The sequence below is a fragment of the Pantherophis guttatus genome, chromosome 2, assembly GCF_059756535.1.
Source record: "Pantherophis guttatus breed Tessera chromosome 2, ASM5975653v1, whole genome shotgun sequence".
Taxonomy (NCBI): domain Eukaryota; kingdom Metazoa; phylum Chordata; class Lepidosauria; order Squamata; family Colubridae; genus Pantherophis; species Pantherophis guttatus.
This window is the reverse complement of record NC_142064.1, coordinates 260,457,079-260,483,369: the sequence shown is the minus strand read 5'-3', so window position 1 is coordinate 260,483,369 and position 26,291 is coordinate 260,457,079. Positions and strand designations below refer to the sequence as shown.

The window sequence follows — 26,291 nt, the reverse complement described above, 5'->3', positions numbered from 1 at the left end:
TGCTACAGCTTGGGAGGCTGCGGAATAGAGACCCTTGTCTACTACACAGCATGTCACTTAGTCTACCAGTCCCTTTGACCCCCCATTGTGTGCTGGCATGTATTTGTTACAAATGAATCCTCTGAGGTGTATTTGGTAGAATAGGTCTGCCCTCTCCCTTCCACCACCCATCCTTCCTCTCCCTGCCTCCAACTGATGTGGCCCATGTCCTGCCCTTGGGAGTCCAAGAGAGTGGAGAAGTGGGTAGGGAGAAATAGGAATGAGGTAGGCTGTTCATTCTAAGTGTGGTAGGGAGGCTTCCTTAGCAGCTCCATCTGCAGCCCAATTTCCTTTTGTGTAAAGGGGAATCTTAGAATGTCCCTCGACATGTAAGACTCCTACTTGTTTTGTTTGCCAAGCAGCCTCCAATACTTTTAAAATTTGTGGGCTATATTTAACGGTTGATTCTCTTGCATTTAATAATCCTCTTTCCTTCCATAAGGCTCCATGGGCACGCAAGGCTCCAAAGGTATATTTGCTATTAATGTTTGTCCCACAGCCAGCTGCAAGGCTCTAGTTAGAGTGACCAGTTCAGCTAGTTGGGCAGAAATGTTTACTGGTAATGGGTTGACTTCTCCAACTTCCCATGCTGTCACCACTGCATATCCTGCCTTTCTCTGGCCTTCTACCATAAAGCTACCAGCATTCACAGTCAGCACTTGGGATCGACTGATCACAAAGATTGGGTCTACTGGCACAGACTGAATCCACTACCTGTACACAATCGTGATGCAATTCACCTGGGGCAAGAGTGTAGCTGGAATGAGTAGCTCTAATTGCATACCTCTAATTGTATGGCTGGGGAGTCAAGCAAGAGGGTCTGATATTTGGCTTGGCGGCCCCCCAGTCATCCAAAATGCTCCCTTTACTTCCATAATCTCTTGAACCCCCTTTGGGACTTTTACTATGGGATAAAGTGATAGTGTTAACTGTTGAGCTTCTTCAACTAGCAGGGCTGTTGCTGCCGCTGTTCCCAAGCCATCCCAATGCCCGAGCCTAATTTCTGGGTGAGAACTTTCATTGCAATGCCTTCCCATTCCTGTACAAATAGAGTAAAAGGCGTAGTGGGGTCTGGAAGCCCCCAGTGCCGGTGCTCCCAAAAAGCTCCCTCTCTTATTTGTGTGAATGTTATCTAATCCATTCACAGATTTTCCCATCCCCCCTTTAACAGCCTCATAAAGGGGCTTGATGATAAATCAAAAATTAAGAATCTGAAATTCTACAAAAACCCAAGACTCCCAATTGTTTTCTGTTAACAGGGGGCTTTAATGGATTGCCTCCCTCCTTAGGCTAAAAGTCTCCAGCTGTGCTGCAGAGATGCCATATCCTAAGTTTTTAACCTCCTGCTGTGCAATTTGGGCTTTTGTTGTTTCAGGCCCATTATAGCCTTTCCTGAAACCCCAACAAAAAGTATCTCATAGGTAGTCCAAGGAGCAATAGATCGGTTAAGGACAGAGCTACTGGCTCCTGTATCTATTAACATTTTATGTATAGATCCCCCAATTTGGACTTCCACCAGGGGTTGGGGGGTTGGGGGAGCAATGGCTTCCTTCCCCTGGCCTCTTCATCTTCTTTTTCTGCTTGCATGGCTCTAGTCACCAGGCATCCATTCTTCCAATCTCCTTCTTTCCTGCATATAACACACTGGTTGGGGCCCAAGGGGACCTTTCCTCTTCCATGCCCTGAACTCCCCCTCCTCTTCCGGATTGTGTCCCCTGCCTCCCCCCTTTTCCTGCCTAAGGGCATCTGCTAGGAAGATAGCATTTTGGGGAGCCTTCTGGATTTCTTTCTTATTTTCCTCTTACCCTCTGGAGATAAAAAAAAAACTTTATAAACTAAGTCAACCAATTCTCAAATGCCTTTCCCTGGACCTCCTCCTACTTTCTGTAACTTTCTTCTAATATCTTCTGCTGACTGCTCTATAGAAATCATGTTTATCATTTTCTGATTGTCTGAGGCTTCAGGATCTAAATCAGTGTATTGCCTGAAAGCCCGGTATATTCTTTCAAAAAAAAGTCCTCAGGACTCTCATCTTTCTTTCTGCCTTATTTCAGATACTTTTGCAAGATTCTTACTTTAGGGAACTCCATTTTGGATTCCATAGAAGACTAAAGATTGAGAATTCTGTAGCCTCATATTGTCCCCATCATCATCCGGATCCCTTTCTGGTTCCCTGAGGGGAAATTCCCAGCCGGTTGTCACTCTCATGCTCTCTCTTTTTTTTTTTTAACTGCTGCTCCATCATCCCCCCCTCACCTGTCTCTGTTCCTCTGGTGTTAAAAGGACATCCATCTGTGTCTGAATGTCTGCCCAAGTGGGGTTATGTGTCCTTATAACAGTAAGAACAGAGAGTGCATTTTCTCTGGTCTTCCCTATAACTGAGATTTTGTTGCTTCCAGTTATAAAGGTCTGAAGTAGAAAACGGTGTGTAAACTAGCACTCAAGGGAATCCATTTAGAATGGAATGGAATGGAATGGAATAGAATAGAATAGAATAGAATAGAATAGAATAGAATAGAATAGAATAGAATAGAATAGAATAGAATAGAATAGAATAGAATAGAATAGAATAGGATTTTTATTAGCCAAGTGTGATTGGACACACAAGGAATTTGTCTTGGAGCATATGTTCTCAGTGTAGATAAAATAAAAGATACGTTCATCAAGAATCCTAAGGTACAATACTTAATCGTAAGTTACAAATAAGCAATCAGGAAACAATATCAATATAAATAGTAAGGCTACAAGCAACAAGTGGGAGGAGATGGGTGATGGGAACGATGAGAATATTAATAGTAGTTCAGACTTTGTAAATAGTTTAACAGTGTTGAGGAAATTATTTGTTTAGCAGAGGGATGGCGTTCGGGAAAAAACTATTCTTGTCTCTAGTTGTTCTGGTGGGCAGTGCTCTATAGCGTCATTTTGAGGGTAGGAGTTGAAACAGTTGATGTCCAGGATGTGAGGGGTCTGTAAATATTTTCACAGCCCTCTTTTTGACTCGCGCAGTATTCAGGTCCTCAATGGAAGGCAGGTTGGTAGCAATTGTTTTTTCTGCAGTTCTAATTATCTTCTGAAGTCTGTGTCTATCTTGTGGGTTGCATTTCCTCCTCCTACCACTAAATTTTCTCTGAGTGGAGCCTGCATCTCCGGTTTCAGTTTTGAATGAGGTTGGATGTCACCAGAGTCACTCACTGTTTGATTACCTTGTTCCTCAGCCTCCCCCCTTCTCTGGGATCTCCTTGTCTGGGGCCTCCCATTCCATGAGTAGGTAGGGGATGGCAGACCAGTCTCAGAGTCCTTCAGTATAACCAGAGCAGCACTGGGTTTCTTTATAAGAAAGGGAATCCAAATAATTAACCCTTTCACAGTCTGGGGATAGGAAGTCAACACACACAGGCCTTTACACATCAGCATACTTACACATTTCTCCTCCATTCAAACTGCTTGCATAAAAAAAATCCACAGACAAATATTTCCTTTCATACTTTCTCCAGGGAAACCAATGATTATTTTAGGGAGCTTTCACAAGCCAATGAGATCCATTTTTCCAAATCCTTTTTATTTTTTAATAATAATAATAATAATAATAATAATAATAATAATAATAATAATAATAATAATAATAATAATAATAATAATAATAATAATAATAATAATAATGCCTTTTTGTTTATTGTTATTAGAGGGTCTTGCTCCTCTCCCAAGTCTTAGAAATGACACAACATAGAAACACATATACGCTACCTCCACACTCCTCTAACAGAAATGGACTATTAACAAGTTTCACAAATAAACCCAAATATTGTATCTCTGACTGTCTCTTTGTTTCTGCAATATTGCTTTTAGTTGCTCAATAAGTCCCATATTATGAGGACCTTGAAACGGTCAAAAATCATCTGGATTGTCCAAGGGAAGTTGAGGCCAGGCAGACGTACAATAATGAGAAAAGGCTGCCTTTGATCCCTACATCTAATCCTCCTAATATCTCAAAATTAGCCAAAATACAACCTACCAGCATCTCTTTGGGCAGCTTCCTTTTTGGCAACTCTGTCGCCCCCCAACTGGATGCCTTTTTGCTGCCAGTTTCCCATTTCAAAGCCGGATCTCAGGTGGATTCCTCTTATACCCTGGAATGTCTCCTGTCTGGTCTTTGCCTTTGTTTGCCTTTTACTTAGGGCTGGATTCCTCTTATCCACTGGGACTTCTCCTGTCCAGTCCTTACCTTTTCTCCACATTTTGCCTCTTTCTTTTCCTCCACCGGTGCTTGTTCCTGCTCCTCGCTTTCTTCAGGGCTTCAGCCTTTGAGTTCAATTAAGAAGTCACCAAGGATCTTACCTTCATTTAGACAGTGGCTCATTGCATTCAGTCAATCCCCTCTATGCGTCAGTGAGACATATTGATCTCTGCATCGCCCCTTGCTTTTCAGAGACTCAATCACTGTCAAAAGACTCATGAGCCCTGAGGGCAGCTGGCAGTGCAGAAACACACAGTCTTGGTCACCGACCATTTCAGCGCACTCACACACCTTTCAGCCTATCTGTCCAGGGGCCCTCCTCTTGTAGTCCTCCAATTGAATCCAGGCATGGAATCCTGGAATGAGCCCCCAGATTGTTGTCCCCAATTTGGGTCTGAGCCTGGTGCCGAGGCCAATGAAGGAAGCCAGACACGAGGTGAAGGTTTTGATTGCTTTTTATTGGGGTACCCCAAGGAAAAGGACTCACGGCCAAAAAGCCAAGAGAGCTAAGAACAAGCTTTATACATTTTCATTTTCAAGGACTTATTATTCAAGGAATAATTAGTAATTATTATTATACCCCTGAGCTTGTACCTCCCATTTCAGGTCAACAGGTCTTTTCCTCTCTTGCAACCATACTTACATGCTCGAGTAAACTTACCTGAACTGCATTTGGCTGCTATTAGATCTACTATGGGTTGGCAAAGGCTGGGTGTCAGGTCCTTCTACTTTGCAGGCCACTGCCAAACTGCCTCTAAAATTGGCTTCTAGCCTCTCCTTCCCCATAGCTCCACTCACATTTCCTCCTTTCTTACCTCCCCCCCCTTTAAAAGGGGAGCCACCTTTCCATTGCTAGCCAATCCTATCTCCCCATGGATTCCCACCAACCCCTCTTTCAAATGCTCTGCTCCCCCAGAGACTGGGAGATGCTGCAAAGCAGGAACAACCATAGGCCACAAAGGCCTAAGGGATGGAAGCTCCACCCCTTATTTACATATGGGTTACAGGCGGGGCTGGCTGCCATCTTGACTTTGTTGACCTGGCTGCCTTGGGAGACCCTTGCTCTAATCCCCATCCCTTTGAGATTCTGTGGGCTAGTTAAGTGGCTCTCAAGTTGGGGTCTGTGGAAGTCAAATAAATATTTTAACATTAGTCATTTTATAAGTATATAAGAACTGTCAGGCAGAGTTCGCGCATTGTTGTTTGTTGCCTGAGACCATACGGTCCATTTGTTGATTAAATCTTAATTACCTCAGACCACACTGAGTCTGCCGTCATTCAATTCAGCCGGTATTTGCCACAATCGCTTGGCAATTGGCTCATATTTATGACGGTTGCAATGTCCCTGAGTCATGTGATCACCCTTTGTGACCTTCTGACAAGCAAAGTCAAGGGGGAAGTCAGATTGATTTAGCAACTGTGTCACTAACTAAACAACGGAAGTGATTCACTTAACAACTGTGACAGGAAAGATTGTGATGTTCGCTGGGGTCAGGCTCCCCTTGCCCTCTTTTCCAGCCATCCAGACGCCTTCCCCTGCTTCAGTCCATTCCTTGTGCTTCCACTCCACTCTGGTCCCTTTGCTCAGGCCCCTCCACTTGCCCTGCTCAGCTGGACTCTGCTGTCTTCTCCTTCCAGCCGGTCCCTTCTGGAGTCTCCTCTCAGCAGGCAGATTGGGTGGTAGGGTTGTGATCAGACCCTTCTCCCTCTTTCCTCTCTCTCTCTCTCTCCTGCTGCTTGCTGGTCTCTCCTGCCACTTCCTCTGCTCCTCCGTTGATTCCCGTGCCTTCCTCCCTTTCTCTCCATCTCTTTCCCTTTCCTCCTCCTCCTCCTCTTCCCTCAGCTTTTCCTCATACCTTTCCCTACCTTTCCCCACACTCCTTTCTCCTCCTTTTCAATCTATCATCATGCATTGCTTCCTCCCTCACTCAGTGGGGTGGAGGCCAGATGAGCCAAGAGGCCCCATTTCCCTTCTTTGCTCCATCTCGCCATCTCTCTCTCTTGGTCTCCTCCTTCCAGCCAAGACCTCCTCCTTTATGTTCCCTCTTCCCCCATGATGCACTTAAAATGGGGCAAAGCTCACTTAATAGCTGTCACATTTGGCAGCAGAAATTTGGGGCTCAATTGTAAATCGAGGACTACCTATATTAGTTGTGTTTGGATTCCTCATTTGCTCCTTTGCCAACAGCAGTTTGTCAATCTTCAGCTGTTTAGATGTTTTGAGGTGTTCCAGAGAGCTGCTGTTAGCATTCAAAGTCACCATATCAGTTAAGTTTCACTCCCCTTATTATTTATTTGTATCTCAACTTCATTATTTTTACAAATAACACAAGGTGACAAACGAATCCAACACATCTTCCTCCTCCTATTTTCCCCACAACAATCCTGTCAGGTGGATTGGACTGAGAGAGAATAAATGACTCAGTCACCCAGCTGGCTTTCATACCTAAGGCAGGACTTGAACTCACAGTCTTCCTCTTCCAACCTTGGCACCTTAACCACTAGACCAAACTATATCTGACTTCCATCTCAATATCAAAGCCACTTTTGAGGTTCCTCAGATTGTTGACCCCTGGTGGCTCTCTGGACTTTTCTTGCTAAAGATTCAGGAGTGGCTTCCATTGCCCACTTCCTAGGGCTGAGTGAGAATGACTGGTCCAAGGTCACCCAACTGGCCTTGTACCTAAGGGAGGATTAGAACTCATGGCTTCTAGCTTGATTTCTTAACCACCACTCTAGATTGGCTTCTTTTTTTCAAGTTGCTTCTAGTTACTCAATAAAAAGGCAGAGTGGCTTAAAGCAAGAAGGAAAAACTGTTATTGTCAAATAATGTATTTATTTAATAATGTATTTCATTTGTACCATTCTATTAACAATTCTTTTTGACTTTTGGCTTGAGCCAGGTGACACATTTAGGGCACAGAGGACTCACGTTTTCTGTCTTGATAACAGACGGTATGTTTTATTTTTTTCCGTTTTCTGGGCATCTTCTGTTTCTATGTATTGCACTGAATAAATTTATTGGCATAAAATTGCAAAAGAAGGAACTGCAATCCATGACACACCTCCCATATAAAATTACAATCAGTCTTACAATCAGTAATCCGATTGTTGTAGATAACTTACGTAAGTATAAAAACACAATTATGTGTTAAAAGAAAAAGGGGATAAAAAGTGGGAAGGAAAGAAAAAAAGTTAAAGATTACAGAATATACCAAGTCATCGACAATCATGCAACTAATACGAAACAAACAAGCGTGATCCATAAATGGGATGAAGAGCTGTGACAGACATATAAAATCATGATTGACAGGCTTAGCTGTAAGGTATCTTTAATACTGATACACCTGAACACATGATGCTAAAGCCAATAAAGCTGATTGACTGACCAGGGTGACATAGAACAATAAAGGAAGCTGAAGTAGTAAAAAGCTGAGGAATCTCTGCTTTAAAGGCTTTCAGAGATCACTAGTTGGCAAATAGGGATTTTTCCAAAGAGTTGTCTATGGTTGTCCCTTCTTTTAGAGGAGTATCATGGAGGTGCCCTCACCCAAATAGAAGTAGGGCAGAAGGGTCTCTCCAACCAAGGAAGCGTCTGAGAACGTATGGAGCAGAGCTGCGGTCCTGGCATCAAAAAAGCTCACTTGTCCCTCTTTGCAGTTGAGGGAGATGCAGACCCTCGTGGGCCTCTCAGTCAGGACCAGGCGAGAGCATTTTGATGGAGATACGGCTGAGTATTTCCCTCCCCATTTCTGAAACTCCCAGCGCCTGGTCTGCTTATCAACATTTGTTAAGTTCATTGGCTTACTGGCAACCCCTACACCCCATCCTCCTTTACCTCCTACAATAACTTCCCAGAAATGTTTCCCTGTGGAGAACTTCTGACAGCCAAGGACCCAAGGATAAAATACAGATGTCATGGAGTCTGAGACAGGATATTTTCCTTCAACTGGCTTAACTCCTCTGACACTTTTTCGACTTTGGGAGACATCAAGGAGGCCAGGATGGGCTGTGTCTGGATCCAGAGTTACATTCTCTGCAAGGGGGAAGGGAAGTAGGAAGGAAGGAGAAAAAAAAGAAGTTTCAGCTGCAGGCCTGGTTTTATGTCTTCACCCCCAAGAGTTTAACCCTCTTGTGTGAATGGAGTTCAGCTTCCAAACACCCCCCCAGGACTGGAAGACTCATTGTTTTTTTAAACAACACCTAAGCATTGCCTGGTCAAGAGTCCTCCAACTTTGGCAACTGTAAGACTTCAACTCCCAGAATTTGCCTGATGGGGCTGCTATTGTCCAGGTCCCTCTGCTCCCTTTTCTCCAAGCACTCGGGCTCTCCCACTGTCTTTGTCCCATTCTCTGTTAACTGCCGCCGTGTTTGGCATCCCTCTGGCCTTCTCCTTCCATTCACTTAGGTTGCCTTTGCCATCTTCCAGCCCATCTGCCTCCCCTTCAGCTGCCACTCAGGTGCACACCTGCAGGATCCGTTGACTATCTGTACAACTTTTGGCTCTGCCACTCAGCTGTTAGTCTCTTGGCTCTTACAGTGGCCAAGGATGAAGACTTCTGGCCACGTCCTTCAAACCCTTCATAGTGCTCCAACTCTTCCAGCCTCCCTGCACAATTCTCTTTAGCTTCCATCTTGCAGATAAGACTAATGGGATTGGGAGGGAAGAGTGGTAGGCTTTGCCTTCAGTGAGTTGCTGGGAGGGCCCAGGTTGAACAGGGACTCTACCTGGAGAAGATTCTGAACTGGCAGAGTCAGAAGGATCCTCCAGAGGTAACTTGGAACACAGGATGGGATGTGAGGAAGCTCTGCCCTTTTCTCTGCGAGCATCAGGGTATCACAGGGATGTACAAAAGGGGACGATCTTATACAGGAAACTCGGCTTTCATCAGTCTGATGGCCCACATAGTGGAGGCAACCCTGATGCTCCAACGTTGCTATGTGCTTTGACCCAAAGGACCTAATTTCTTTGCTCCCAAAGACCTGGTCTCACAGCAGCTTATAGTCAGTCACTAAAATCAACAGGATGTTATTAGCTTCATAGTAATTCAATGTTCCTTTCAGTCCAGAACAGAGCAGAGTGGAGTGGAGTAGAAGTAGGAGTAGGAGTAGAACAGAACAGAACAACAGCTTTATTTGGCCAAGTATGATCAGACACACAAGGAATTTGTCTCTGCTCCATTAGCTCATATTGTACATATAATAGTTAATAAATCATAAAACCATTAAAGTTTACTGGATCATCATAGTCTTATATAGTATCTAATCCTATATTTTTCTTTTTTCTTACTGTATTATGTTTCTCTTAAAGTTATTGGCATCAGAACTTAAAATAGCAAGCAACTGTGATTTGTATAAATTCTTATAATATTTACCTTTCCATAGTTGAAGTCCACTTTCCAGAGTATCTGGGGAAGAAAAGGGACGAATTCAGCATCTCATCCCTGGAATTGGAGCAACAGAAGAGCCTCCCTCAGATTCCCTGGTTTGCTTTCCTTGGCCTCAGATCAGGAAATAAGGAATAGGGAAAGCTACAAGCCAGAATGTCATTGGTGGCTATATATATTCCATCAGGTATAAATATATTCTACTATATATTCCGTAAACAGGTAGTCCTCAACTTACAACCATTTGTTTAGTGAAGTTATAGTGGCACTGACAAAAGTGATTTATGACCGATTCTCAAACTTACAACTGTTGCAGCCTCCCCGGTCACATGATCAAAATTCAGGCACTTGGGAACCAGCTTGTATTTACAATGGTTGCAGCATCCTATGATTCTGGGATTGTCCTCTTCAACCTTCCTGGGGAGCTTCTCACACGCAAAATCAATGCATGAATCCAGATTCATTTATCAACCACGATTCAATTAACTGCTGTGATTTTCTGAATAACTGTGGCAAAAAAGTTCGTAAAATAGGGCACATCACTTAACAACTGCTTTGCTTAGGAACAGAAATTTTCAGCTCAACTGAGGCAATAAATCAAGAACTACCTGTATAGATTCCATTATATTTAGTGGAAACTTATTCTGCTTCTGTGATCAGTGCACAAAGATTCAGGATACAAAGAATACAAGTAGTCTCGTCTTATGCCCACAATTGAGCCCAGAATTTATGTTGCTAAGTGAGAAATTTGGTAAGTGAATGACTCCAGTTGTTAAATTGGTAACCAGGTTGTTAAGTGAATCTAGCTTCCCCATCGACTTTGCTTGTCAGGAGGTCACAAAAGATGATCACTGCAACCGTCAAAAATATGAACCCTTTTGTCAAGCATCGAAAAGTAAATCCTGTGGTTGTGGGGATGATACAATGGTCATAAGTGTGAAAAACGATCATAAGTCACATTTTTCAGTGCCATTCTAACTGTGAACAGTCACTAAGTGAAGTGTTGTAAATTGAGGACTACATGTAAATGATCAACTATGAGTTGATAATGGTTCCCATTTTTAGGTAGCACATCTTTAATGGGAGAAACCAGAAAGCTCCTCTTCCCCTCCTGATGCCAAGACACAAAAACTTTCCCCAGAGAAATAAGGGTGTCTCTTCCGCTGATCCTGAAATCGATCCCTCTTTGATCCACGTGACATTGACCCAGAATCTCTCTTGGATGCTCAAAATGTCATCCAGGGTAAAACCCCAGCAGCTGTTTTTTACCTCTCAGTTTTTCCATAGCCCTTTTCAGAAGCGCAGTCATATCACTGTAATCCCAGATTGTCCACTCAGGGTCCCAAAGTAAATCCACCGAATTATCATATGTTTTCTTTACCTCATATCTGGCAAGGCAAAATAACAGAATAGCAGAGTTGGAAAGTACTTAGGTCAACTAGTCCAACACCACAATCCCTGCTCAAGCAGGAGACCCTACATCGTTTCTGACAGGTGGCAGTCCGGCCTCTTCTTGACACCTTCCAGTAATGAAGCTCGCACAACGTCTGAAGTCAAAGCTGTTCCAGTGGTTCATTCATCTCAGTCAGAAAATTTATCCTTATTTCTAGGTTGAATCACTCCTTGATCAGTTTCCATCCTTATTCCTTGTCCGGCCTTCAGGTGGTTTGGGAAACAGATTGACCCCCTCCTCTCTGTGACAGACCCTCAAATATTGGAAGACTGTTGCTATCATGTCTCCCCTGGTCCTTCTCTTCACTAGACTAGCCCTGCCCAGTTCCTGCAACTGTTATTAGCCTGCCAATAGAAGAAGCTTCCTAAACCATCAGATGGTGCTTGAGGATTGGCTAGCAACAGGATCCAATCTGGGTTGGCCACCGGAGGTTTTGTCTTCTGAGCTTTCGAACTCGTGCTGGAGCCCATCCTCAGGGAACATCTCTCTCTCTCTCTCTCTATAGAATATGTGCACTGGGCTCTTCTATCCATTGTATTTATGTGGTGCCTGGTTGTGTGTGGCTTTTAGTTGTTAAGTGGGGTGTTGATGGCCAGCTATTAAGTCATTGATTATTGTTTTCTTGTGTTGCCCATCCTCAGCTCCTAAGTACCTGGTAAACTGGTGGTAAATCAGCACTCCTGTTGACTGACAAGGCCCCCTGTTTCCCAGGCTTCAGACATTTCTCTGGCTAGCTATTCAAATATGGGCACATTTCAGTTTGAGGCTCCCTTCTCTTCAAACTTCTTCTGAATCTCTTGGCCAAAATAAATGGATTTTATCTTACCAAATGACTGATGACTAATATGGGTGAGATAGGTAATCAGAAAGAAGATGGATGTCACATTCAAACTGATCTTGGTGAATTAAAGGTAATGCAATGAAATTTAATAGAGACGAATGCAGTTACAAATAACCTTCAATTTATGACTATTTGTTAGCAACCAGTTACAACGGCTCTCAAAAATTATGTCTGGGACTTCCGGTTTGATGTTATGGTGAGACGGTCAGGGAAATAGCGGGCTCTGATGAGCCCCGCGAAACCCCCAACTGCCGAACTGCTGCCCATGGAATGGAGGTCTTTGAAGCCGGGTGAGTGACAACCAACCCAGGCATTTAACAACGCTTGGAGAAATACCTTTTACTATAACACCTCTAGCCAAAAAACAGCAGCTGAATAACAAAGGGGCAATGATGACTCTGAAATGAAACTTTAAAGAAACAAAGACCCGACCGGAAACTGATTTTGGAATAGAACTAACTGAAAAAAAAACCCAACCAAATACTGAGATTTGATTAAAAGACAGAATAAAGTTTTAAATTTGAACTGGACTTTAAAAAGAAGAAGATTTGATACTTTTAAAATTAAAAATAAAGAGGAAAAGTTTTGATAGAAAATTGATTGATGAACAGATCCAACTGAGAAAATTAAACATTGTGGCTTGGTTCAAAAAGAGAGAGAGAGAGAGAGAGAGAGAGAGAGAGAGAGAGAGAGAGAGAGAGAGAGAGAGAGAGAGAGAGAGAAAACAGATTTAATATTTTTAAAATACAGAAAAAGAAGAGAATCAAATAGGACTGTTATATAATTGAAACAAAATGGATACTTGCATGACTAATGGAAATTGTGGATTGAGAAAAGGCACCTCCTGGTTTGAAAAGGAACACTGTAACTTGCTTCTTGTTTTGGAATATTTTGAATACTACAGATAATAGCCGTAGGATCTTGGTGGAGGAGGTGTTCTTTCTTTGTCTGCAGATGGCTCGACTTTGGCGAAAAGAAAGGGAAAATACAACGGAACTTTTATAATTGGTACTAACTGGCGCAGGAATGAAAGAAGTCAACAGACATAGGAACGAAAGGAGAAATAACTGATATATGTTGCTTGAAATTGTAGTAAGAAAAAGAATTAAAATGATCTATTGAGACTGTAAATTGAGGACTTTGAAATTCAAAAGAAATATATGTCAACAGACAAGGAAAGGAGGAAGTAAGATACTGTATTTTTCGGAGTATAGCACCTTTTTTCCCCACTAAAAGGGGGTGAAAATTTAGGTGCGTCTTATACACCAAATGTAGCCCTGCCCACCAACTGGACCCCACCCTTTGGCCTGTGCCTCGCAGCACTTACCTCCTTGCAAGCAAACAGCAAGAAAAAACAGCTCCTTTCAGCTTCAGCATAGGCTAATTAGCATATTGGCCACCGGCCAATACACTCTCACAGAGAGGGCCTCCTCGGGGTGCCGTCGGTCAGGCAATGTCGGCTGGCGGCCCCCAGGGGGCGAGCCTTCTCTGTGGGGGCACCCGCCCTGTGGAATGAGCTGCCTCCTGGAATACGATTGATCCCGGACCTCCGGACCTTCCGTAAAGCCCTGAAGACGTTTTTATTTCATCAAGACGGCCTAGCCTAAATGGTTTTTAATTGGGATTTTAAATTTTATGGATTTGGGGTTTTAAATTGGGTAGCCAGTGATTTAATTCTTTTTAATTATCTTAACTTTTGCATTTGTATGTTTTTTAATTTTGGCTGTTCACCGCCCTGAGTCCCTTCTGGGAGAAGGGCGGTATACAAATTAAAGTAATAATAATAAAAATATATATATATATGTTGATTAGATCGGCCTCTCGACTCTCAGCTGATTTGCTCTCAGCTGTTTTGGGCAGGGTTCTGCTGCTTGCTGCAAAGAGTGCTGGAGCAGATTTTTTTCCCCTTGTGCTAATCAAGCTATGCTGAAAATGAAAATGAAAGTAAAGCAGGCTGTTTGCTGCAACGAAGCAAAATTAGGCAGAGGGAGATTTCTTTTTCTTCTTTTTCCTCACTAAAGGTAGGTGCAAACAATGGGAAATTTAGGGCAAAAGAGGAGAGTTCAAGATTTTAAAACACAAAAGAAAAAAAGGAGAAAGAAAAAGGCAAAAATAAAAATAATAATTGGAATATTTGTCTTTGTATTTTTGAAATCTAGACAATGCTAAGTTTTTATTTTTTTTATTTTTTTTAGAAATATGAATAAGTATAAACTGTAACAATTGAAATACCTTTAATGGTATATGGTGGTGAAAGTAAAAAGGATTAAGTTGTACCTTGGATAACAGCTAGAACATTTCTAAATTTAATTAGGGAAATTGTAACGATTGAAATATTTTTAATTACATATTGTGATGAAAGTAGAAATGATTAAGTTGTGATTTGGAGGATTATATGGGCAAAACTATTTGGGTTATTGGGAGAGTTTAAGATGTGAAAATGAGTAACATAAGTGGAAAGCTCTATAGGAAATTGTAATAATTGAGATACTATTAATTGTATATTGTGTTGAAAGCAGAAATGGTTAAGTTGTGGTTTGGAGGAATATATGGGGGAAATTATTTGGTTTATTATTATTGGTAAATATAATTAATTGATTTGTAAGAAATTGGATTGCATGGAAATAATTGGAATATTCATGTTTATATTGATTAATATACAAAAAAGATAGTTATATAACTAATTGATTTATATTAAAATGTTGAATTTATATTAAACAACTGTATTACATAATTACATAATTAACCAATGTGAGGATGGACATAAAAATAGATGACAATGGGAAGCGGTATAATATAGAATAGAAGGGGAAAATTGAATTTGATTAAGATTAGAGATGAGGATGAAGGGTAATATTGGTTTTTTAAAAGAATAGATGAGGAATAAATATGGCAAAAAGGAAATATAGAAATTGTAAATTTAATTGAAATGACTAAACACTGTTTAAATTTGTGAACCGGCCAAATACTCTGTTCAAAGAAAATACATTATATGTTTGTAATGTGTGTTTGTCTAAAAAAAAAAAACTTTTTATAAAAAAAAAACAAAGCAAAAAAAATAGGTACATTTTATACTCCGGTGCATCTTATACTCCGAAAAATACGGTATATACGGCTGGAAAAAAAGATAAACATGATGTGATTAAAAATAGAAAGCAATGTACAGATGGATAGCAATAACAAAAAGGAGGTCTATATAGATGTATAACCATTGATATGAATATGTGAGAGAAATAGATTACGTTAAAAGAAATATACTTATATATGGATGTGTTTAATGTAAGAATTAAGTCTCATTGTTAAATTGCTATGGTAATGATAATATGAAAAACAAGATGATTATACTGGGTGTAAAAGGCACCATTAAAGATTTTAATGCTGAGATTAACAGCTAAAAGAAGATGACTAAAATGAAGATGATATGCTGGGACAAACAGGTAAAATAAAAATGACTATGTTAGAATTAATAATAATAATGAAATGATTATATTGGGAGTAATAGCAAATAAGGATGACTGTGCTGAGATAAGTAGTAAAATTTATGATAATAAATATTAAAAGTTAAAATATTGAGTAATTTTATGTAATTGTAGGGAAAAGAAAATTCAAATAACATGGGGTTAGGACTTTAAGATTTAAGTAACGGGTTTTAGGATAATGGAATTGTTGAATGGATAGAATTTAGGGTAATAATGATGTAAAATATTAAGTTGTGTTATTTGAAAATTAAGATTGAGGTGAAACAATAGAATGGTAATTGTTTTGAGTAAATCATTATAAGTAAGGTATTCCTTTTTCTTTATTTTTATTGTTATAAGATGGTAGTTAGTGGAGATTTGGATAAAGGAGGAGGAGTTTAATTGTAACTATGTTTGACTGCATCAATGGCTCATTCTGAAAAGATGTATTTTATGTTTATGTTTTAAAAAATAAAAAAAAACTTTTTCAAAAAAAAATGACTTGCATCCATTTTCACACTTAACATCTTCACAGTGTCCCTGTAATCACAATTCGGGTGATTGGCAACCGGTGTGTATTTATGATGGTTGCATTATTTGGAACAGCTTACATCCTACAATGATACTTTTAAAACCATCAAACATCTGTCTCTTCTTGGGAAGGACTTCATAGATAGATAATAATGCCAAATTCAATCTAAACCTCTGGCTGTGTGTGCAACCAACCATAATTGATCATATCAAATATTGCTAATTATATTGTGTTGAAGTTTTCTGATGAAGTATTTAAATAGCCCCGAAAATACAGTATGTTGTCTTTATATTAAAATACTGCTTCCAATATGAAAACTGCTGGAGGAGCTGCTGATCTCTGAGACTGTAAAGAAAAGGGTGGATTTACTTACTTCTTCAAGATGCTTCCAATGTCCTAAAAAATAAAGAGAGGAAGCACTGAAAGGAGCCATTTCCTAGGCAGAAAATTAAATTCTTACAGTCACAAAATACATGAGTGAAACGTCTGGACAACCAGACACTAACAGACACATAAAGTACTTCCAATTTTTTAAAAAACCCATTGCTCTTTTCCCTCTTCTTTTAGAATGGTATTGTTTTTACTTTCTTGTCTAAGAAAAATTAGACCCAGATTGAATCCAACACAATTACAGAAAATATATATTTATATATAAAACATGATAGCAAAAAGAAAATACTGTTTGAAAAACAAGGAAATGCAACAATAGGATAAAAAAAATCCCCTACATTTATGCTTCCAGAATGAAGGCACTTTGGAAAATCCAGGTGGCTTTAATACTTTGGAGAAGGTGATGAGTGTTGGGTTTCTCCTTGGCCTGGAGATTTAAGGGGAGGGGGAGACCCCACAAAGAACACCCACCACCACATCCTCCAATAGGGGATAGGAACCCTAAGCAGGCATTCTTAAAATCGTGAAGAATATATAGACAATTGACCAGAACTTTGAATTCTTGCTTTTTCTGAATTACATTATATATCCCTAATATTAGCCATTACAGGTAGTCCTTGACTTTCAATAGTTCATTTAGTGACCGTTCGAAGTTACCACGGCGCTGAAAAAGTGATGATCATTTTTCACACTTAAGACACTTACAGCATCCCCATGGTCACATGATCAAATTCAGCCACTTGGCAACCGATTCATATTTATGATGTTTGCAGTGTCCTGGGGGGGTCATGTGATCACCATTAGTGACCTTCTGACACAAAGTCAATGAGGAAGCTGGATTCATTTAACAACCGTGTTACTAACTTAACCACTGCAGAGATTCAACAACAATGGCAGGAAAGGTCGTAAAACGGGCCAAAATTCACTTAACAACTGTTTCACTCAGCAACAGAAATTTCAGACCCAATTGTGGTCATAAGTCAAGCACTACCTGTAGTCTTCATACCTTCCAGTCTCCTTTCCATAGAAAGAGTCAAAAAGTTTACTAAATGAGGAGTTGAAAAAAAGATTTTGAACTTGGTCGAGTGCAGCCAGAATCCTACATGCAGACATGGAAAGATATATCAATCCCCACAAGAGAAGAATGGATGGAAAAAGTGATGGAGCTAGAAAAAATGAAGAAATTGACTGCTTTAATTAGATATAACCTGTTGTTTCTACCTGGAAGCTTCTTCTAAACTGTGTGCTTGAGACAGAAAAAAAGAAACTCTTGTGCTTGATTTTGCTCATTAGATTAATCTGTTTTATAGACATGGCTAATAATGACTAAATATGCAAAAATAAAAAGTTGAGGCTGTCATTTTAGTTTGTATTTTACTGTGCAGAAAAAAGTTGAAAGACAATGGTTTTTTTTCTTTATCCTACACTTCTTTCCCATTCTAATCCTTCTCCATATCTCCATTTTCTTTATTTTCATTTGTACTTTTCACTACCGTGTTTCCCTGAAAATACAACTTACTCCCAAAGTAAGTCCTAGCTTGATTTTTACACATGCGCCCAATATAAGCCCACAATAAGCCATAATTAAGACCCCGCCCATTCCAAGGTGCAGGAGATGTGGCAAGGTGAACAGATAAATATTAAGCTAGGGTAGGGATGGGGACGTGGAGCTGCCCTACTTACAAGGCCTCGCACACCCAGACACCTGCCTTGCTCTGTCAGCCTACTTCTTCTGTGAATACCTGCATGGGTCACCCCCAGCCTCTGTTTCCCCATCAGAGGCCCTTCCAGAAAGCCCCCGGCAGCTGATAACAGAGCTCTGGAGCAGAGGATTGGACCAGAAGACTTCCAAGGTCCCTTCCAGCCCTGGGATTCTATGATCTCAACTTCCCGCCTGACCTGTAAGAGTTTGCTGGCTGGCTGCTGAAGCTTCTCTTCTATCTCCTGGATGAGATGGTCAAGAGAGCCCAGTTCCTCCATGTGCTTGGCCAAACCCTCCTCCTTTCTTGCCATAATATCTTTCTCTGTCTCTTCCATTCTAGTCAATAGAAGCTTCTCCTGTCCTTCTAACCAGAGTTGTAGCTCTCTGAATTCAGCCACTACATTTTCTTTCACTTCTTTGATGATGTCCTAGGACAAGAAAGAGAAAAAGCAAAAGGCATACTTTTATTTTAATTATTTTACTTAATTATTTTTATTCTAATTGATATAATAATTAAACAAATTCCTTGAAGAATCCGAAAGTGAGGTGGGAGAATTTCTAAAGGAGGAAAAAAAAAAACCTTTTGACATTAAAAAAGGCAAACGGAAAAGGTTTCTAAAAAAAAAAAAAAAGCCCCAAGTTTAAATGACCTCTCATGAAAATTTTCTTGGCAATCAGGGATTTCAAAAAAGGAGGCAGAAAAATATCTGAATTCATAATTTTTTCAATAAGATGAAATATAGTTTGTATTAATTTATTAAGCAAGCCAAACCTATTGCATAAAACACAGCTCATGGGATAGGGGCACTTAACCCAACTGAGACTCATTCAGCCAATGGTGACCTCTCAGTCCCCAGGTTAAGACCAAGTTCTGTGCCCTACACAGTCTTTAACTTTGAATTAATCTCAGTCAGAACTTGTACTTACAGACAGGCTGCCTATTATTAAAGATGGCGGATAAGGTTCTCCTTCCTATTAGCTCAGAAGCTCCTCACTGTTGGATCAATACTTACAAGCATCTCCTGCACTGTTTGCTCTGTCTCTCTTTTGTATGTAGCTATTTTTTCTTTCTGCTCCTTCTGAGCCTTCAGGCAATCCTCCACCTTGATCTGAAGAGAAAATACAAGTTTTGAGTTTCTTTTCCGTAAAGAATTACATCGGAGGGAAGACCCGGTTAGAAGATACAGTATATTCAATCGTCATAAATGCATGACAGTTGGCAAACTTCCAAATTTTGATCATGTGACCACAGAATGATGCAATGATCAGAAGGGTGAAAACCTTTATATTACTTTTTTCATTATCATTGTAACTTTGAACAGTCACTAAACAAACGGTTCTAAGTCGAGGACTACCTGCAAGGGCATTAAAGTGAGCTGCCTGAATCTCCTGGTTGCTGTCATCCCAGAAGCATCACTGAGAAATGAAAGTTTGGGCTGATCCAGCAGGAGTGTTTTTCTGGGTCTGCACTCAAGATTTTGGAGGACTCCATGACAATTTCGCTCTAGAGAAAATGTGGAAAAGGAGCTGGCAAAGGGAGCCTATTTCTCCCTACAGGCAATTTCTGTTGCTAAGCAAGACAGTTAACTGAAGTTTTGTCCCATTTTACAACTTTTCTTCCAACTGTTGTTAAGTGAATCATTGCAGTTGTTTCGTTAGTCACACAGCAATTAAGCAAATCTGGCTTTCCCATTGACTTTGTTTATCAGAAGGTGGCAAAGGGTGAACACAAGAGCCCAGGACAACACAATACAATTGACAAGCATCTGAATTTTGATCAGGGACAACAGGGATGTCAACCTGTTTTTTAAACATTGCAGGCAGGGAGATAAGGGGTGGGATGAAGCAGGAGGAAGCAAGTAAAGGGGTAAAAAGACTGCGAGGGCTGGCACTGGATGCCCCTCCAAAGCGATTCCTCCTGGCTGACTCCTACCTGGTATTCCTGGAAAGCCTCCTCCGCAGGGATCACCGAGTGCCCCCAGTGGTCTCTGGATCGGTCACAGACCAAGCAGATGAGAGTCTGGTGGTCCTTACAAAAGAGCTTGAGGGGCTCTCGGTGTTTCGGGCAGAAGCTCCCTCCTTCCTCGCCCCAAGGACCTCCGCATCGCCTGGCCACTTCAGCCACCCGCGCCAGCTGCCGGTTGGGGAGGAGGCTGTGGGGCGCGAAGGTCTGTCTGCATTGGGGGCAGGAAGCCTCCGATTCTGACGTCCCCCAACTGCGGGTCAGGCAGCCCCGGCAGAAGTTGTGGCCACACTGGGGGATGAGCACGGGGTCCTGGAAAAAGTCCCGGCAAACGGAGCAGGTGGCTTCTTCCACCAAATCCTGCAAGGACGGTTCGGCCGCCATCACCGCCTCCTCCGCCGGGAAAGGAAAGAGAAAGTTAGTTTCGCTTCTTTTCCTCCAAATCAGGTGACCGTCTTTGGGCTGTGCCTAGGCGGGAAACCAAAATGAATGGTTGTTATTCTTGCGGTCAGCCTCGCTGGCTTCTTAAAGGGAAAAAAGGTGTTTTAAAAACAACAAATTGGAGAGAAGCAAACGTTCACAGGACGGACCCCCGATCAATTATTATTGGCCCAATCTGGTCGTCAAGGGGGGTGGGGAAGAGTTTTTAAAATAATCTTCTTCTCCTCCTCCTCCTCCTCCTCCTCCTCCTCCTCCTCCTCCTCCTTCTTCCTTCTTCTCCTCCATATCCCTCATCCAACGTTGGCAATCATGTTGGTGATCCTATTTTTATCAACAGCTGCAGGAAAAAGTGCTGCTTTTTAAAATCTGGGGATAAAATCTTTTTAAAATCTGGGGAGAATATTCTTGGGACGGACCCCCAATCAATTACTGATCCAAGTATCCTGCTAAAGGGAAAGATACTGAAAAATCCTGGGGAAAAAGAAAATTATTATTCAGCCAGCCACTTGTTACAGGGGGAAATGCTTTTTTAAAAAATAGGAATAATGAAACGTTTATGGGATGGAATGGAGTAAAGTTGGCATGGAAGAAACCCTTAATAAAACCCCAAAGCCAATGCTGCTATCGATGGGATGTCTCATAGATAAAGGAGAAATTATAATCCGTTCCCTAACTTCTAATATGAATATCTGGCAGAGGAAGACCTGCCTGGACTGTCCCTTTCCCAGCCAGCCAATCAGGAAATGGATCAGGAAAAGCTCTAAAATTGGGCAAAGACTACCTTGTAGAATGTGGAATATGTAGATTGTGGAATGGGATCATTTGGTGGATGGAAATCTTCAAGTTTGACCAATGAGCTCCCTTACGGCAAAAGATGGATAGAAAGAGCCATTAGGAGTCTCAGGCCAACCTAAGAGGGGGGAGATGTGGTGGGTGGAGAACATCTTATAGCCCCTTTGTTCAAGAGCCTTTGGGGGAGGCTTCCTTAGTCACAATGGGCTCCCCAAGGGGACATGGACACAACAGTATAATAAAATGACACTTTTTGCTGCTTTTTCCTTTCCCTAGATGCCTGGATGTTGCCTGGTGGAAACCATTGAGAAAACTCAGATAGCCATAGGAATAATCTCTCCCTTGTCCCTGAAGGGATTATAACCCCCCCACACACAAAATATACAAATCACCTGGTCACAGGAACTCTCTGCCCTGCCCCTTGATCGGATTATTTCCCCAAAATAGAAACTGGACAAAGGAAGTAGCTCTTGAGGCAGGAAGGAAAGAACCGGACAGACATGGGAAACAAAAGAAGGAACCCTCACCTCACATTGCCTCAGGGTAGAAAAATGTACAAAACCACAACTCAGGACCCCAAAGGCCACCTTGCAAGGCAGGAACTCTGAAGTCACTTTTGCTGTCACTGTACTGCCTTCCTGTAATAAAACCTGAATTTTGGTAGCTTGCTGTCTTCAAATCTTTCTTTGTCGGCTTCTGCCAGCTGGAACGAACCGGAAAATTCTTCCAATGGAAAGAAGGGAGGAAGGAAGGAAGGAAGGAAGGAAGGAAGGAAGGAAGGAAGGAAGGAAGGAAGGAAGGAAGGAAGGAAGGAAGGAATCACTAATATGACTGAGGCTACTATAGTACTACTAAACAGATTTCGGGCCTGGAAACTATAGAGACCTAATTTCCATAACATTCACATCTAAATCTCTTTTTGATATCCCATATTTATGTTGCAGGAAAACCTTCAACCTAGGAAGCTTAACATTTTATCATCTAGTGTGTTAAAGGGAAGTACTGTATAGCAAAATCCTATCTAATTTTTTAAACTACGTATTCTAACTAGTAAAATCACTGAAAACATTTCCCTATATCTTGCTGTAGCATCCTTTTTTTACACTAATGGACACTCTTAGGTAACAATTCTGTTCCTAACTAATTGTTGTCCCCAATTCGGGTCTGAGTCTGGTGCTGAGGTCAATGAAGGACATCAGACATGAGATGCAGGTTTTGATTGCTTTTTATTGGGGTACCCCAAGGAAAAGGGCTCCTGGCCAAAATGCCAAGAGAGCCAAGAACAAAGGATGAAGAAAGCTTTATACATTTTCACTAAAGAAGAAGGCGGGACAAGGTGGGATAATAAGAAATATCATCTAATAAACATTTTAGTAATAATTCTACAATTTGTTCTATTGGACTCTCTAGCTGTCCCTATTCCTAAACCTTCGCTAATGAATGCCCCAGGAGTTATCTAATGCCCCTTTGATTTGCTGCAGGCCATCTCTATTCCTAACTTTTAGCTGAGGTCTGCAAGTTGCCTAACTTTGTTCCTTTTATCAGCTTTCTAACTACCCAGAATTGTTACAAGCTTTACACATGCATATTTCCTGCAGATAAGCAGTCTTTGTTCTTGCCAGACAGACTCCACAATTAGAGGCTTCCTGATTTACTTATTTTAGCAGATAGCCCATCATCTCCCCCACTTTGAATCTGAAAACTATTTAATTTTCCAAGATTCACCCAACATCAATATCCCTGTACTGGGAGACCCCATAGCTTGCTTACAGGTGGAAAGGCAAAGCAGAAGGCATTGTAATGCACAACAGGTGATTAAGAGAACAATGACTATGCCTGCCAGGGTAATTATTCGGTTCTTAACCAGTTGAACTCAGGCAACCATTCTGTCAGTCAATGCCACCAGCCTTTCCATTCATCAAGAACTGCCTGGACTGCCCCCTTCCCAGCCATCCAATCAGGAAACAGATCAGGAAAAGCTGAAAAATTGGGCAAAAGTCAACCCAAGGAGGCAGCCTGGATCACTCTGTGGAAGGGAGACAGAGAAGACTATCTTGTAGATGTAGAATATGGAATATGTAGAATGTGGAATTGGATCATTTGCTGAATGGAAATCCTCATGTTTAACCAATGAGGTGCCTCTTAAGGCAAAAGGTGGATAGAAAGTGGCATTAGTAGTCTCAGGCCAATTTAGGACAGGGGGACCCATGGGGAGAGGTGGGGGGATCTGGTGGGTGGAGAACATCTTATACACCTTTGTCCTTTGTTCAAGGGCTTTTTGGAGAGGCTTCTTTAATCACAATAGGGTCTCTGAGGGGACATACAAAGTCCCAAGCCCCCTCCTTTATCTTGCCTTTTTGTTGGTGGCACCTCGTTTATGGAATGACCTCCCCAGAGTCCCTTAATTGGCACCCACAGTGGCCTCATTTTGGCACCAGGTGAAGACCTTTGGAAGGGAGGGAGGGAGGGAGGGAGGGAGGGAGGAAGGAAGGAAGGAAGGAAGGAAGAAAAGGAACCATGAATATGACTGCAACTACAGTACTACTACTAAACAGGTTTAGGGCTGGGACTAATTTACAGAACATTCACATCTAAATCTCTTTTAAATATTCCCCAGAAGTGGGGAGATGCAACGCAGAAACAACTCTAGAGGGAGTCAACAAAGACCCAAGGGTAAGGTGACCAGACGTCCCGCTTTTGGCGGGACAGTCCCGCTTTTGAGCAATTTGTCCCGCGTCCCGCGGCGTTTTAAAAAAGTCCCGATTTTTCATTCTGCCTCCCGAGTCCCCGCTGATGGCTAGAGGGAAAAAAAACTGTTTGAACTCTTGCCGCGGGGCTTCAAAGGGCCAACCTACAGCTGATCAGTGTTAAAAAAAAACCTTGGTATATTTGCAGCGCAAGGCAGCCCTCCTCTCCTGTCGCTTGGGACTCGGAGCGGTAAACAGCGTCTGGTTCGGGGAGCAGCCGGATTTTGCTCTCCATTGCTCTCTCGGACCCCTGCAAGCTCTCATCTCTCGAGAAGCCCAACCAAAGTTTCCCGCGCCATTTCAGGGAGCGCTCCTCGAGAGACGAGAGCTTGCAGGGGGCCGAGAGAGCAATGGAGAGCAAAATCCGGCTGCTCCCCGAACCAGACGCTGTTTACCGCTCCGAGTCCCAAGCGACAGGAGAGGAGGGCTGCCTTGCGCTGCAAATATACCAAGGTGGAATCCTGATGCCGCCCTTACAGCGGAGAGAAGAAGCCGGATTTTGCTCTCCATTGCAGACACCAGATCGTAATGCACCACCTGCAAAAATGCGAAAATTTCCAAATGTAGCCCTGCCCTCTAACAGCTCTCCTGATGTTCAACTGTTGTCTCTCAAGGAGGATACTTGGCCAGCCTCATGCTTGATGTCTCCCACCTTGGCAGCTTTAAGACTTGTGGACTTCAGCTCCCAGAATTCTCCACAATTCCCCAGAATGGGCTCGACGGGAGTTGAAGTCCACAGGTTGTAAAAGAGCCACAATTGCCCAGCCCTGGGCTAGGGTAGGCTAATGCCGCGCGGATGGGAGGAGGGGCGGGCGACCCAGCAATTAAGTTGTGGTTTGGAGGAATATATGGGGGAAATTATTTGGTTTATTATTATTGGTAAATATAATTAATTGATTTGTAAGAAATTGGATTGCATGGAAATAATTGGAATATTCATGTTCATATTGATTAATATACAAAAAAGATAGTTATATAACTAATTGATTTATATTAAAATGTTGAATTTGTATTAAACAACTGTATTACATAATTACATAATTAACCAATGTGAGGATGGATATAAAAATAGATGACAATGGGAAGGGGTATAATATAGAATAGAAGGGAAAAATTGAATTTGATTAAGATTAGAGATGAGGATGAAGGGTAATATTGGTTTTTTTAAAAAATAGATGAGGAATAAATATGGCAAAAAGGAAATATAGAAATTGTAAATTTAATTGAAATGACTAAACGCTGTTTAAATTTGTGAACCAGCCAAATATTCTGTTCAAAGAAAATACATTGTATGTTTGTATGTGTGTTTCTAATTATTGCTATTTATTCATATTTGTTCTCTTTTATTCTTTAAAGTTTAACAATTCATTCTTTATCTTAATATCTTTATATTTGCTTGGGGTTGGCTTTCTTCCCTTTCATCTTTTTTATTGTACAGCAGTCTTTCTCCTCAAACCTACCACCTCTCTCTTTTCTTTCCTTCTTACTTTCTCTTCCCCCACCCTCTTTTTCTCCTCCCTACTTCCTCTTCCTTTCTCCTTCTCCTCCTCTCTTCCTCCCTCTCTTACCCTCACTCCTACTCTAATTTCCCTTCCTTCATCCCTCTCTATTGCTGTATCCTTTAATGCATATGGACTACTCAGAGGGCTGAAAAAGTTATTTTTGACTGGTCCTCACACTTTTGACCAGTCCTCGAACTTACAACTGTCCTCACATTTTACATTTTTGCCCTATCTTGTCATCATGGTGAAGAGAAGCAGTTGTGAAATGAGTGACATGGTTGTTAAGAATGCTGCATGGGCATAAATGTGAGGATGGTCATAAGTGTGAGGACCAGTCAAAAGTGCGAGGACCTGTCAGAAATGACTTTTTTCAGCCCTCTGGTTAGTCCTTTTGTGCATATGGACTACTCAGAGGGCTGAAAAAGTTATTTTTGACTGGTCCTCACACTTTTGACCAGTCCTCGCACTTATGACTGTCCTCACATTTTACATTTTTGCCCTATCTTGTCATCATGGTGAAGAGAAGCAGTTATGAAATGAGTGACATGGTTGTTAAGAATGCTGCACGGGCATAAATGTGAGGATGGTCATAAGTGTGAGGACCAGTCAAAAGTGTGAGGACCTGTCAGAAATGACTTTTCAGCCCTCTGAGTAGTCCCTATACACATAGCCATGGCCACCCGGTCACATGACCAGCTAGCCATGCCCACCCAGTCACATGGCCTCCAAGCCACGCTCACACAATAAGCCACGCCCACAATGGTGTCCTTCTTACCAATGTTAAAATCTGTTCACCTTACCCTATACGCA

General features: G+C 41.6%; 1 protein-coding gene across 1 annotated transcript; it reads right to left on the bottom strand.

Moving 5' to 3' along the window:
- Positions 1-7,089: 7,089 nt before the first annotated feature.
- Positions 7,090-20,489, bottom strand: LOC148115683 (E3 ubiquitin-protein ligase TRIM39-like). Its single transcript, XM_087888163.1, has 7 exons — positions 19,970-20,489; positions 19,050-19,145; positions 18,234-18,464; positions 16,318-16,340; positions 10,930-11,048; positions 9,649-9,681; positions 7,090-8,309 (listed from the first exon to the last, which is right to left on the bottom strand). Exons 1-7 carry the CDS (start codon positions 20,381-20,383, stop codon positions 7,795-7,797), a joined length of 1,431 nt encoding a protein of 476 aa, XP_087744289.1. The 5' UTR covers positions 20,384-20,489; the 3' UTR covers positions 7,090-7,794.
- Positions 20,490-26,291: the final 5,802 nt, after the last annotated feature.